The sequence below is a fragment of the Daphnia pulicaria genome, chromosome 4 (genome assembly GCF_021234035.1).
Source record: "Daphnia pulicaria isolate SC F1-1A chromosome 4, SC_F0-13Bv2, whole genome shotgun sequence".
Classification (NCBI taxonomy): domain Eukaryota; kingdom Metazoa; phylum Arthropoda; class Branchiopoda; order Diplostraca; family Daphniidae; genus Daphnia; species Daphnia pulicaria.
In genome coordinates, this window is record NC_060916.1 from 7,224,849 (window position 1) to 7,240,116 (window position 15,268).

At 40.9% G+C, this 15,268-nt stretch overlaps 1 protein-coding gene and 4 non-coding genes across 5 annotated transcripts; 3 read left to right on the forward strand and 2 right to left on the reverse strand.

The window, feature by feature from the left end:
• Positions 1-551: 551 nt before the first annotated feature.
• Positions 552-623, reverse strand: Trnaw-cca. Its single transcript has one exon. It is a non-coding gene; the product is annotated as a tRNA-Trp (tRNA).
• Positions 624-10,631: 10,008 nt separating this feature from the next.
• LOC124337666 lies at positions 10,632-13,020 on the forward strand. Its single transcript, XM_046791706.1, has 2 exons — positions 10,632-11,368; positions 12,921-13,020. Exons 1-2 carry the CDS (start codon positions 10,632-10,634, stop codon positions 13,006-13,008), a joined length of 825 nt encoding a protein of 274 aa, XP_046647662.1. The 3' UTR covers positions 13,009-13,020.
• A 760-nt stretch (positions 13,021-13,780) lies between these two features.
• On the reverse strand, positions 13,781-13,852 carry Trnaw-cca. The gene has a single exon. It is a non-coding gene; the product is annotated as a tRNA-Trp (tRNA).
• Positions 13,853-14,132: 280 nt separating this feature from the next.
• Positions 14,133-14,203, forward strand: Trnag-gcc. The gene has a single exon. It is a non-coding gene; the product is annotated as a tRNA-Gly (tRNA).
• Positions 14,204-15,106: 903 nt separating this feature from the next.
• Trnag-gcc lies at positions 15,107-15,177 on the forward strand. The gene has a single exon. It is a non-coding gene; the product is annotated as a tRNA-Gly (tRNA).
• The last annotated feature ends 91 nt before the right edge of the window (positions 15,178-15,268 follow it).

Sequence of the window (15,268 nt, forward strand, 5' to 3'; positions counted from 1 at the left end):
GGTACCCATAGCGGCTAATGAATAGATAGAGAATTTAATTTACTTAAACATACTGGAAATTGAATAAGATCCTATGATATAAAGGTACTTACAAGGCCGAAAACTACACTTTTTCTGGCATAAAAATCTGGGTATAAAATTTCATAACTTATTAAAAATTTTAAAACTCAACGGAAAAGAGTTAATTTTACATAAAAATGACCGCATCGTCAGGCCGCAACAACATATTGAAAATTAAGCAACTTTCTTTGGCTTATAAGGTACGAATAGGGGTAAAAACGCCAGCAGCAGAGCGCGCGGAAGTAAAAATTCTTTGGCAGTCGATTACGCATAAGTGTGTACATATAAGGCTGATTCTGACTGCATATTTAGATTCAGCGTAAAAAGTTGAGTCTATGATATAATTTTCATTCATTTTGGCGGTAGCCTGCGGGAGTTATTAGTTTACGACTTGTTTTTTTAAGGGAAAAAGCGCAGCAACTCGCATACGTTATCAGACTTCTTTCGGAATAAAAGTTTGATCTCAAAAAATTTAATCCCGCAGGGTTTTATGATCTCGACGTAATTTGAACACGCAACCTCCTGATCTGGAGTCAGGCGCGCTACCGTTGCGCCACGAAATCCTGATTTATAATAAAATTTATATTATACTACTTGCGGAAGATTTTTCAAGAAGTAGTAGATCCGGTTGTAAAATTGATTATCACCCGATTAAATTTAGTCTTTTGAAAGATTCAGCCTGAGTAGTCAGCGGATTTCTTACTTTCTCAGTGGATATTTTCATCGCCTCAAGCCTTGGTTTCCATACTGAAAGCTGACCGGCTTGGGTGTGGTCGACGGCTACAACAGACGGGACGTCGTCGTTAATATTCAATCAAAAATCATTAGTATGGTCCAGCATCGATGGTTCAGTGGTAGAATGCTCGCAATAAAGTAAGTAGTAATAAAGTGGTAGATATGCGCGCGAATAAAGAGTGATTTACAATAAATTCAACTCAGAGAACCCTTCCCTATACCCTAAAGTTTTCCACTTCAAAATTTGTACTTTTTACTACACACTTGCACTGTCGCCCCCATAGGCATTAGAAATTTCGACAAATTTTGAAGTGGAAAACTTTGAGGTATAGGGAAGGGTTCTCTGAGTTGAATTTATTGTAAATCACTCTTTATATTCGTATAGAGTGAAGAATTTTGCATCTTTTGGCACCAAGAAAAAAATTTTAGCTTTACTTTTAGTATTTTTTGTAAATTTTTGAAAACGCCGTATTTAACACGGCGCATATGGGGGAAAACGGGTGTACCTAATAAACTGAACGATACCGTAGCGCCGTGGGGGTTAATCCTACGACAACTTCATGTGTAGAAAAAATGTAGATCATCATTAGATCTACTCAGGGCCAAAAGGAAAAAAATCTAGCCCAAGCGGTTCAAGAGTTATTGCATTTGTTCTAGGACACGTAGTGCCATAAGAATGCACTGAAAATAGGGGGGGTGTACCTAATAGTTTGGTGGGTACTGTATTTGCGTAACTATAATTTTTGCTTACGTCCAGTAAGCTAGCCTATAGTGTAAAATAAATTCGTAAAGCTTATATTTGCATCATCGCATCCACAACATTTGCATCCACAACCAAGCCGTAGCTTGTATTAATCTAGCCTATATAATTAACTTAATTAAAAATACTTTGATTTTAATTTAACTCAAGATTTGTAGACACAATATACAGTATTGATGTCACTCTAGATTGTTCCGTGGCTTTAAAAACAGAATCAAGGGGAAAAATTAAGGCATTAAGGGAAAATTCACAACACGACTGGGAAATACGTAAATTAAGCAACTTGGCTTTAAAAACAGAATCAAGGGCAGCAAATTAAGGCAATAAGGTTAAATTCACAGAAGTATGAACAACTAGCGGACAACTAGTGGGAAATAGACTTACGTACGTTTAAGAAACCATAAAAACATTTCCCACGGCATGAGAGGAATTGAAACACGTAACAATCAATCAAGAGCACAAAATGGCAGGACACGTAAAATGTACGCTTACAATAAACTTAGGCTGTTTCATTTTGTTCTGTTTGCTGGTTGTTATCAAACATTCTGTTGTTATTAGTAGCTCCACCGCCAAATATGTCATCTTCAAGGTTTTGATGCTGCCTTTTAAATTCTCCTTGTTGGTTTTATAATGGCTATTCACAAGCTTTTTCGGTAATGGCGGTCTTAACTTTTTCTTTGGGTAGATCATTGTTGTGCCATGCCTTCCTCCTCGGAAGAATGAAATCTAAGAAAAGTGAAAATTAAGTAAGTGGAATTAAAAAGCTATTCAATAGAATAACAAAAATAACTAATAAAAAAAGATCTTACTGGTCATAGCATCTATGATAGAGACCGGGAACGGCTTCTTTGGCTTACTGTTCGGGATTGAACGGCATGCACGACCACTAAGAGAGTATTCAGCTTGCTCTTGGGGCAGGATAAAATAGTCAATTAAAGTTCCCACCATTGCATTGAGCGAATCCTTCGATTGAGCTTCTCTCCCGTAACAAATTGCATCTCGGAGAGTATTGTACTCGATCATAATGTCACCATCGAATGGAACCTATACATCAAATATTGGCCAAAATAAGTTAAAAGATAACATTAAGCCATCAATTACCATCAGCTTAGCAGCAGATTGAGAAGGACTCGCAGATTGAGATTGAGTAGGCCCCCTAGAAGGTAATGCTTCCGGTCTTCTATTCAAGTTAGAAATAGTCATTAAGATCTGAGGAGAATATCTTTCATTTCTAAGAAAAAAAAACATATTATTAAAGACTTAATTAGGATTTAATTTTCTCAATTCCATACGCTGTGCTAACTCTCGTGGCTCTTTGTACCACGAACGAAGATTTTCCATAGTATCTGCCAGTTCCACATTTTCTTCTTCCTTTTTATTCAAATCTCTTTTAAGTTGAGTAATTGTACCTTCAAGTTTCCTATTTGTGGACTTCAGATCAGTAATTTCCTTTAAAATATAATTTTTAAGAAATGTAGTAAATGTCTCCTATTGACACATTAAAGACAAATATTTACTTCAACAAGTTGTTTTTCTGCAGGGTTGGGTTTGCTTTTCTTAGCTATTACTGGAAATGATGCTTCTTGAGTGTTGTCGCCTTCAGGATACACAAGACTCCTTCTTGTCTTCTGTTTTGTGCCACGTAGCTCATTTGCATTCTTCTTTGCTGAAGATTTATCAAGAATGTGCTGCTGTGTGAGTTGAGGAGTTTTCTTGGTTACCTGTAAGGATTTTTTTTTTGAAAAACGCGGCGGACCTTCGCAAGAAGGTGTAGGCCGTCAATTGTATTTAGGATGGCGTTTTGGACACATACATTATATATAGATCGTTGCTGATCTTCTGATTTCAGATCATGTAGGGAACATTGTTTATTGGGCTAATAGAGATTCGGCTCAGGGGCATTTATTCACTGGGTTGTGAGAGAAAGTTGGTGCTTTGAAGATAGATATAGCTTTCAAACTTACACGTGTGACAAGATACGCTATCGGGAGGAGGGAGTTGAAGTTTTTTGAGATAGAGAGTATGCTAGACAGAAAATTGGGCAAAAATAGAATGGCTGTGTGTTTTAGGGGGTGGGGCTAGATGTGATCTAGACGCTTTGATTTTACTATAAACTTTATGAGTGCTTTGATTAGGGACAGGTTCTTTCCAATAGCGGAGAGGGTGGGAGGCCAGATTTTTGTTACTTGGAAGCATTTGTGTCGAAAGATTTGACGGGTTTCATTAAAGATAGGGCATCTGAACATGAAGTGAGTAACTGATTCTTGATTGCGCCCACAACTGCACATCGGAGAAGCGGCGTGGGTGAAACGGTTGAGGTAGAGATTTAGGCGGCAGTGGCCTGTGAAGAGCTGTGCTGCCTGATATGGTATGTTGAGTTCTTCTATTTTATCAGCCGTAGTTGTGTTTGGGAAGAAGGCCCAGGTGAGGCGTCCTGTTGAGCTGCGCATCCATTCAGTGTCCCACCTTCTTCTTGTGATATCAGCTATGGTTTTCTTCATTTGCTTTTTTTCTGCGGTTGTGATCTGATGGCTTGCTTTCAGTCGGCTGCTACCTTCGTTGATGATTTTGGTTGCGATTTCGCTGGATGATGGAGTAAAGGATTGTGCTTCTGCTTTCGTTAGGAACTTATACGTCGTTATTTCTTGTATTTTGTAGTCCGCTGGTGTTAAGCCGGAGAGAACGAGGCTGGCATCGGTGGGTGGGGTTCTGAAAACTCTGAGTATGAGTATGGCTATTCTTCTTTGGATATTTCTTAGTTTCTTCTTGTTTGATGGCATGAGGGCTGCCGACACCCACGCCGAGCAGCAGTAAGTCAACATGGGTTCGATGACGCAAGAGTACAGGAATTTCAGTCGTTTCCTGCTTAGACCCCAGCTTAATCCAAGACATTGTCGAATTGCGTGTGTTGTTCTTAAGGCCGAGTTGCATTTGTTTTCTATGTGAAGATTCCACTTAAGTTGAGGGTCGAGAGTGAGGCCAAGAAAAGTTGCTTGCTTTGATGGCGGGACTGTCACTTTCATGATCTTGATTGTGGTGGAGAAAGGAGTCCTTTGTCTCTTGCGCCAGTCAAACATGACAAAGGTTGATTTGCTGGCGTTGATACTCAATTTTATGGATTTTTGCCATTTTACAATCATGCTGCATGCAGTCTGAACGTTCAGATCGGCCCGGATCGGGTCTGCGTCGGAGCAGCATACTGTGAGGTCATCAGCGTATGCTATGAGATATGTAAGAAAGGGGAACTTGATGTCGAAAACAGCATCCTTCAGCGTGATCCATAGGAAGGCCGATAGAACACTACCTTGCGGACAGCCCGTCGGGATGTTTGTCTCTAGGTCTTCGCCGTCGATAGTGATTTTTCCTCTCCGTTCTCTGAGAAAGTCTTTGATTGTTCTCACCAGGTACATTGGACATCCTTTGTTTATCATAGCTGACAGGATTGCCGGGCTCCAAGCGTAATCAAAGGCTGATTTGATGTCCAAGAAAGCCGTCGCTGTATATTTCTTTTGTTTAAAGTTTTCTTCGATGTGTGAAATAAGCGAGTGTGCTGCCGTTTCCGTTGAACTGCCTTCTCTGAAGCCGTGTTGGCAATTGTTGAACCAATTTTGCTCCTCTGCAATTTTCTTCAGTCTTGTGTGGATGACGCGTTCGTAAATTTTTCCCGTGGTATTTAGAATGCTAATAGGTCGATAGGCTTCCGGAGAGAGGTATGATTTCTTCCCAGGCTTCGGAATTATACAGACTCGCGCTATCTTCCATCCGCTTGGGAACCAATTGTTGGTTAAACCTGCATTCAGAATATTTAAGAGTCGATGTTTTATGGCTGGGTAGGCGATAGTAATCAGTTCGCAGGAAATTTGATCGACACCGGCTGCGGATTTCTTCTTTAGTCCGTCTAGGGCTCTCGTTTGCTCCGCAGGCTGATTTGGGAAGATGGTGTTTCTTCGTTGCTTACGCTGCGTTCTGTTGTTTCCTTCTCCACATGTTCTATACTTGTTAAATGTTCTGCTTTCGATGGTGGATCGAGCTTTATTAGGTAACTGGCCATCATTCTTGTGAGCTTTCCTGGATCGCTTTCTAATTTTCCGTCTGCTGTCATAAGCGCAGTAAGTGATCCTGTCTTGTGCTGCTTTGCTGTTATAGTGCGGATTGCCGCCATCATGTCTTTGTTAGGTTCTCCGTCCAGAATTTTCTCCATGTCCGATTCTTTTCTTCTTTGAGGCTCTTTTTAAATTCAGCTGCAAGCTTTTTGTATGCTGTTTGATATATAGCTGTGAAATTTGCCGTCTCGCATTTCTCCTTTGCTCTTCCCCACCTTCTACAGTCGTGGCTGAAAGTTTGTATACCTTGTGCTCAAATATACGCCTTTTTACTCTGTATTGGCGGGTAGTGTGAGCCTATCACAAGAAAAAGGGGTTGTTATTTGTGCGCATTTTTCCTTGTTTACCCAAACCCCTCTACCCCCTCTTTTCTTAACTCTACCCTTTAACATCTTTAACTATTTTACCGCGAAACGGGAGACGGTTAAGCAACCCTTTTACGGAACGCAAAATGAAATTTACGAACGCTTGATTAGCAAGAGTTCTAGAATTAAACCGTGGCGTGACAGAATAGTGGCAATTAATAGAATCTGTCTATCAGCCTTATTCTGTATTCATTTAGCGTCAGGTAAAAGGGTTGCGTAACCATCTGCCGCATCGCGGTAAAATAGTTAGTGATGTTAAGAGGTAGAGTTAAGTAAAGAGGGGGTAGAGGGGTTTGGGTTAACAAAGAAAACTTTGAACAAATGACACCCCCTTTTCTTTGCGATAGGCTAAGACTATCCGCCAATACAGAGTAAAAAGGCGTATATTTGAGCACAAGGTATACAAACTTTCAGCCACGACTGTATATGCGGCTCTGCATTTCTTCCTCAGGTCGTGTAGTTTCTCGTTCCAAAAAGGTTTCACTGCGGCCTGTGAGGTCTTTTCAACGTTGCGTGTTCTGCTATGTTTGGCTGCCTGTTGGATATCTGCAGTGAGTTTCTCGACTTCTTCTTCGAAAATTTTACGCTGATTTGCTGTTGTAGTCTCTCGTTTGCTGATTGGAGTTATTTCGTTTGATGCTAGTGGAAGATCTGTGGTCCCTTTGAGAGATTCAAAAAATTTCGTCTGGTCTATTTGGTCTGCTGGTGGTACTGTTCTCCTTTTAGTTCTATTGTTATTTCTTCTCCGTTGTTGTGTGGTGAGGGTCAATCCAAATATTATATAGGGGTGGTCGGACATTGACGGCTGATTAAGATAGTCCCAGTAGGCAATATTTGTCTTGTCGCCAACTGCTGTGACGTCAATGAATGAGGTACCTGGTGGTATACAAGAGCATTCAGCTGGGTCTCTATTTGCTATGTTCAGATTGTGGACCGAGATGATCTGTTCTAGTGAGTGTCCGATTTGTGTTGTAGAGCTGCTTCCCCATATTTTGTTTCTTTTGTTGATACCTATGGCAAGGATGGAGTTTGGTAGTTGCCGACCTAGTCTGTTTATGACCATCTTTATTAGCTTTTCTTGGTTTCTTGCTGAAGGACGGCAATGTAGAGAGACAAAGCACAGTGATGTGTTTTCAAGTTTTATTTCTATTCCAGCTGCGTTGTTTTCAAATTCTTCTGGGAATTGGATTGGAATGCTTTTAAACTGGTCTTTGCTTATTATACAGGCTCCATAAGCATGGTCGTGATTATTTAGGTTGTGGTGGCATTTATATCCTTGTGGGATGTTGGGGACGAAAATGTTTTGTTGGGTAGCATTGAAACGAGCGTATGGTTCTTGAATAAGCGCAATATCTACTCCTTCTTCTAATATGGTCGTTTCGAGTACTGTTGAAGCTGCGGAGCAGTGGCGGAGGTTTATTTGAATGCATTTTAGTGAGGTTGGTTGCTGTATTAGATGGTATGTTGCCTTTTTAGTATTCATTATAAGCTGAAGAGAGTACGGTACCTGTTTACAGCTTTTATCTGCTCTGGGCATTTTAGGTCGCCTGCAATGTGGCTGAGCTTGCAGTTCGGGCACTTGTAGATGGTTGCTTTGCAGCTTCTTGTATCGTGATTCTGCCCACATTTTCCGCATGTAGCTGTCGTTGCGTTGCAGCGAGTTGATGTATGGCCGTACTTGTTGCATTTATAACATCTTCTGACTTCTCTATTTACATCGATTGGCACAATTTTTATTTTCTTCATGCTTGTGTGAATTTTTGCTCTGTATATAGCTTCATCTCTCACTTCAGGCGAGTTGAAAAATAGTTTGATGTGAATCAGATCTGGTTCCTTGCATTTGTGTATTTGTACTATTTTGACTAGTGAGTCCGCAATAAATCCGTTTCGAAATTCAATTTCTTCTTTGAGTTCTTTCAAATCCCCTTCTGGGGCAAAGAGTCCTATAGCTGGATACAGTTTAATTTGTGTTTTGAGATCATTGATAATACCTCTGCATGTTGTGCTGTTTGTTAATATCATCCGCGCCTTTTCCGCATACTCTTGATTTGGGAAAGTTATATACCCTTTGTCGTCTTTTCTGTTCACGCTCAGCGGGACTGGATTGCCAGCAGCTTTTGCGTCAAGAAAGGTGTCGATGAGCTTGATGTTTAACTCCTTGTCCGCACCGCTCGAATCAATGGAGAACGCGAGGGCGGATTGTGCGTATTTGTGGTTTGCTGCATTATTTGTTGCACCCTTGGTAGCTGCTGCGTAGGACTTCGTTTCTTGAATGTGCGGTTGATTCGCTGTTTTCTTATAGGATTAAAACATCCTGTCTGCAAAAGCAATTTTGTAGTCGGTCATTATTTGTTGTTGTTGTTTTAGTTCCTCTTTTGCTTCCTTCAAAAAGGATTGTGCTTGTTGGAGTTGGCCTTGGTATTTCTTAGCGGTTTTGGCCACAGCTATGACGCGTTCGATGAGCTCGTTGTGGTTCATTTCTTTCAGTTCTTTTTCGTCGGTGCATAGGAGGTTGTTTACAACCACCTGTAAGGATCGAAAAAGAATTTTGTCAGACTAATTCCAATAATAAGCTGTGCTATACTCACTCGATATTCCCACAGCAACTCCAGGTTTGTGATAACAATCAATAAGATTGTTTTATCGTAAACTCTTCTACAGATTACTTTATTTAAATCTTTGGGCCACCTACACAGCATATAATTAATACAGAATCAAAATTATAACATGAAATCAAACGAGCATTTAAGATTTCACTCGTAAACATTTGCCAACATAGGTTTATGATATTACATGAATAGAATAGCAGTAGGCTCAATGCCAAAATAAAGTTAAATAACAAGTTGAACAAACTCATACACCAAAAAATCCAAAACATTTTACCTGACCACTAGTTTGGTTCTTTCTCTAACCCATATTTCTTGTACTGTTGTAATCACATCTTCCTTTTCATCGTCTGTCAGAATTGGACTCTTAACTGAACTAATTGTCCCTATACCAGGTTCACCAACGGTAAAATAAAAAAGAACAAACATATTTTGGGCAAACTAAATAAATATGTTTTCGTTATGGGAACAATTGAGTGTCGATGGCTAGCTAGATTGAAAATGTGACGGATGAACGAGACAGCTAACAGTTTTGGAGGGAAAAAGCCGATCAGGAACAGGGTTGGCAGAATTAATTTTACAAATAACCTCAAATGGTTAAAAAAAACTTTTAATATTTAAAAAAGAGACTAATAACTTCAAAACAAAAATAAAACATGAAATTCAGATTATTATTATTATAATTTTGCAGCGTAATTTAAAAAATCGTTTTAACAGATTTTTAACAGATTTTAAGTGTAACATTAAAATGGCAGGGAATGTTAGTTTTGGGTCATCGAAGTGGACTAAGAAAAGGAGAAACAAGCGATTAGCTACTGAGGATTACAACTAACCGATTGATCTGTAAGTCTGTAACTGAATATTTATCTTAACCGCAAATAAATAAAAAGAAACTGTAGACTATTGTAAACTGTATATTTTAATAAGCGATGAATGAGTATAATCAAATTATTACTTTTATAAGTAATGTTGAGCCATATATATATAGGAATGACCAATTTGAACTATTACCAGACAAGTAAAAAGTATGCTAGTCACGGTTGAACTAGCTTGAAGTACATTTTTAAATATATTTTACCTAAAATGCACCATACTTTTAATTATCAAGCATCCGCCTACCTTACAAAAAGACAAGCAAATATGCCAACTTATACTTAGTTCTGAATTGCTTGCCGCTCGCTTTGCTTTAAGTATTAAAAATCAAGTTTTGTACTTCGAAGCATTGCAAGTATGGGCGTTGCTAGAGTTCCGTCTCCCTGTTTTATCAGAATCGAGTTAAACTTTCCGCAAGGTTTTTTCATACTTGTGGAGCTCTAACCTAGTACCGCGCAACCTTGTTACAAGTTTATTTTTTTGGACAAGCTTGATGTCGCGTACGGGATACCTTCACATAGACTTCTAATTTCACTAATAAAAAACTTATATAAAAACAAACCATTTTTAATATAAAAAAATATTCTCTAAATTTCACCTTTTGCCCATACCTATTATACGTACCTACAACGCGTAGGTTTTTAGGTTGTAAATAAAAAACAATCAGTAGGCCTAATTATTTTGTGTCTGTGCCTGACCACCCCACATGCCGCATTTGTTTAACCTCTTTTTAATATCACGATTTATTTCGATCAAATTAAGCGAAACCCTAGATTAAAAATTCAATACTAGAATTAGCTGAAACAGTTAGGAAATATGTTAAGGGGAAAAATTCGAGCTGATTTAAAGGTTAATAATTTCAAGCCAGATCAGATGTTGAAAAGAAGAAACCAGCCAAATACATTTCCAGGTTAAGGATACATGAGTATTGGGTGAAATGGACTCCAATTAAATGTTAATTGTCGGTAAATTCGTTCGACATTGACTGTGTGCGACCTCTATATTTCAGCTGCTTCTCAGCAAACAAAAGAACAACAAAAACGGGGGATAGGTGAGATATGGCGCTCAGGTGGGCGGACCTTTCCCTTAGACACATCAGATCTCTTTTCGCTCTCGTTGTGCAAACATCATGTCGGATCCCGAACAGTCGAGCGATTCTAGCTCAAATTCTAGTAGTTCAGGCTCCGACTCATCAAGAAGAGGAGGCGTAAAGAAATTTCGTCTCTCAAGTGAAAAGTCAGCTAGTTTGGCCGACTGGGTCGTATCGGGTTTAGATGACACTCGAAAAGTGCTAGAGAGGCCTTTAGACCCAAACTATATAAAGAAGAACGCCAACCTGCTGATCAACCCCAATCTAGATGATGCATTCTACATCCGGCTGAAGGCAGTTAAGTCATCTTCGGCAGCCAAAACCAACATCGACCCAATCGAGAAAATCTACAGGAACCAAACCTTTAAGATACTTGACTTAGTCAAGCCCATCATGTTTCTAGCAAGTCAGCTCAAGAAGAAGAAGAAATCCCGAGCCGACGCCAAGGCGGTCAAAACAGCTCTGAAGCTCTGGGCGGTGGTGTACCACGACATCACGAACGCGCGACGCCGCAACATTCTGGCCCAAATCTACCCACAGAATATTGGGCTGCTAGACGACAAGGCTGTCCTGCCAACGGGTGGGGAACACCTCTTTGGTTCGAAGTTCACCCAGGCCCTGGTCGAGCAAGTGAAAACTCTGAACGCTCTCGAAAATGCGGGAGGCCCTCGCGCGTCCGGATCTAAAGGTGGCCATGATCAACGCCAAGCGAATCGCGATTTCAGCCACTCTCCTTCATCTTCAGGCGGTCGCTATTCCAATTTTAAAGGATCTCGGTATGTCCAATCTATTCTCTTTTCCTATTATGTTTTTTTTTTCTCCTGGACGCATAGCGCGTTTTATGTTGAATTGTCAAGACCGGCTTTCGATCGGTGGAATTTATCAACGGTGGCCCAATATCTACAACTAAATTCTATTTGTGATCCCGTCCAACTCTCTATTCAGCCAAAGGGGCACCTCGTTTAGACACGCAATTCGGGAGCGGATTGGCTCACCAAATTGAACTTGAATGACTCATACTTGTCCGTCTCAATTTGTCTTTTTTGGAAGGCCTTTTGAAATTCCTTCAGTTTAAATGGGGGGGGGGGCGTTTTTCTCGAATTCGTGCCCCCCCCCCCTTCTTTTTTAAACTCAAAGTGATGGGCGTTCACCAGACTATTAAGGGGAGTGGTAACCTTCCTGCGGAAGAACGACCTTCGCCTCGAATTTTACCGGGATGAGATTTTAATCTCGGCGCACTTGTATAGCCTCAAGTATAGCTTTGCCCCAGCACACTTCCGTGCTCTTCGGATCCCCCTAGATCCCAAGCCGGATGATCATCTGATCAGGTCGAGAGAACAATTGCGTTTCGGAAGAGGCTCGTAGAAGTCCTTCTCGGGTGGTTTCAAAGGCAGATTTTACATCTGGCCGTCCGCTCATTTTTTTCCCGACGGCGGATTTGTCCATTGCGTCGGATGCATCCTTTTAAAGAAGGGAGGGGGGGGGCAGTATGGAACGAATAAGGACTAGGAAACTAGCCGAGATTGCCCTAGCAACACCACTGACCTAACCCGTCCCTGATAGAGCTAGCAACGGAAATTCCGCTCCTTCTCTTCCCATCCAAGTAGGCTGATCTCCCCGTTGGGGGAGGGTCATCCATTGACAGGAACGAATCCATCTGTGTTATCGCTCGGTGGTTCTCCGGAGTTGTCTGGAAGAACGAGCCTTTCCGAAGGAAATTATCGAGCTCATACTGGGAGCAATTCAATCGAATACGCACCCTGCATACCAGTCCGCTGAGGTCGCTTGGAGCAGTTGGTGTAATCAACGGAACCACAATTCTCTGTTGTCTGGCGTCAAGGAGGTATTAGCTTTCCTTGTTAATTTTCATTCCAGCAAGAGCTGCAGCACGGTGGGAAGGAACCCTCCGACAACTAATCGCACGAAAGAGTATTGACGCTTTTTAGACGAAATGCCGATTTGGTGGCGCATCCATCTTACACAGTCCAGCAGGGCTCCCACGAGCTCCAAATTTCAATCAGGCGTTGGTAACTGTCGACCATCAGGGGGTCTTATCTTATATCTTGTTATATCTGGTTATATCTTGCTTTAAAGACACAGTCAATGTCGAACGAATTTACCGACAATTGGTAAATTGTTCGAGCGAGCTTTAGCTCGCGATGAACAATTTGGATTGTTGGGGGAATGGAGTGAAGACATTAACTGTCTTCTAACCACCCATTCCGCCCACTTCATTCCCGTTATCATTATTTTATTTAACTTGAATAAGGTGCAGCATCCGTTTATTGACGGCCCACTAATTCCTCTTTCCTTTTATCTTTTTGCTAGATCCAACAAGGATAGCCACAGATCCAATTTCGACCTTGGCTCACCCAATCCCGCCAATAAAGGCGATCAGAACAACAACAACAAATAGGCCATTTGAACCATGGATGTGGGACCGTGGAAGTGCAGAGTATTTCAAGAAGTAGAAGACTGAAAGCTGACCGGCTTGGGTGTGGTCGACGGCTACAACAGACGGGACGTCGTCGTTGATATTCAATCAAAAATCTTTACTATGATCCAGCATCGATGGTTCAGTGGTAGAATGCTCGCCTGCCACGCGGGCAGCCCGGGTTCGATTCCCCGTCAATGCATTTTGTATCATGCATCATGTAGAATCTACTCATTTAAGTTTCGTTGGATAAAATCCTTGCGCACAACCTGTGCGGACGGAACGTAGTGGTGATGGAAGTAATCTCTTTTCGGCGGACTCTATTTTTTCGTGCCGTTTTTGTGCATGTTAGTTAAATTTCCTTTGATAATACCGATTTGCGAAAAAAACTATTTGTAGGAAAAGGGGTAACAATTATTTCCATCGTAAGACTCTGTGTTTGCATTTTGGAAACCCGAGATAGTTATCGGTTCAAACTGGTTCCAGCTGTAGTCGTAATCGACATTCAGACGCAAACATTCGCCTTTTTTCTAAACTAACGCTGTTGTATGTTATCCCCTTCCCAAAACTTTAGTCTCCTATACCTACAGTCGACATTTGTTGAAAAGAAGAAACCAGCCAAAAACATTTCCAGGTTAAGGATACATGAGTATTGAGAGAAATGGATTCCAATGAAATGTTAATTAATGTCACTAAAACAGTAGTCTGCAGAATTATCCATGAAAATGTAACTCTACGTGTGACACTTCTTTTTTTATCTCGACGTGATTTGAACACGCAACCTCCTGATGTGGAGTCAGGCGCGCTTCCGTTGCGCCACGAAATCCTGAGTTATGATCTAATTTATATCATACTAATTGTGGAAGTGCAGAGTTTTTCAAGAAGTAGTAGATCCGGTTGTAAAATTGATTATCACCCGATTAAATTTAGTCTTTTGTAAGTTTCAACCTGAGTAGTCAGGGGATTTCTTACTTTCTCAGTGGATATTTTCATCGCCACAAGCCTTGGTTTCCATACTGAAAGCTGACCGGCTTGGGTGTGGTCGACGGCTACAACAGACGGGACGTCGTCGTTGATATTGAATCAAAAATCTTTAGTATAGTCCAGCATCGATGGTTCAGTGGTAGAATGCTCGCCTGCCACGCGGGCGGCCCGGGTTCGATTCCCGGTCGATGCATTTTGTATCATGCATCATGTAGAATCTACTCATTTAAGTTTCGTAGGATAAAATCCTTGCGCACAGCCTGTGTGGACGGAACGTAGTGGTGATGGAAGCAATCTCTTTTCGGCGGACTCTATTTTTTCGTGCCGTTTTTGTGCATGTTAGTTAAATTTCCTTTGATAATACCGATTTGCGAAAAAACTATTTGTAGGAAAAGGGGTAAAAATGATTTCCATCGTAAGACTCTGTGTTTGCATTTTGGAAACCCGAGATAGTTATCGGTTCAAACTGGTTCCAGCTGTAGTCGTAATCGACATTCAGACGCAAACATTCGCCTTTTTTCTAAACTAACGCTGTTGTATGTTATCCCATTCCCAAAACTTTAGTCTCCTATACCTACAGTCGACATTTGTTGAAAAGAAGAAACCAGCCAAAAACATTTCCAGGTTAAGGATACATGAGTATTGAGAGAAATGGATTCCAATGAAATGTTAATTAATGTCACTAAAACAGTAGTCTGCAGAATTATCCATGAAAATGTAACTCTACGTGTGATACTTCTTTTTTGATCTCGACGTGATTTGAACACGTAACCTCCTGAACTAGAGTCAGGCGCGCTACCGTTGCGCCATGAAATCCTGAGTTATATCCTAATTTATATCATACTAATTGCGGAAGTGCAGAGTTTTTCAAGAAGTAGTAGATCCGGTTGTAAAATTGATTATCATCCGATTTAATTTAGTCTTTTGAAAGTTTCAACCTGAGTAGTCAGGGGATTTCTTACTTTCTCAGTGGATATTTTCATCGCCACAAGCCTTGGTTTCCATACTGAAAGCTGACCGGCTTGGGTGTGGTCGACGGCTACAACATACAGGACGTCGTCGTTGATATTCAATCAAAAATCTTTAGTCCGGTCCAGCATCGATGGTTCAGTGGTAGAATGCTCGCCTGCCACGCGGGCGGCCCGGGTTCGATTCCCGGTCGATGCATTTTGTATCATGCATCATGAAGAATCTACTCATTTAAGTTTCGTTGGATAAAATCCTTGCGCACAACCTGTGCGAACGGAACGTAGTGGTG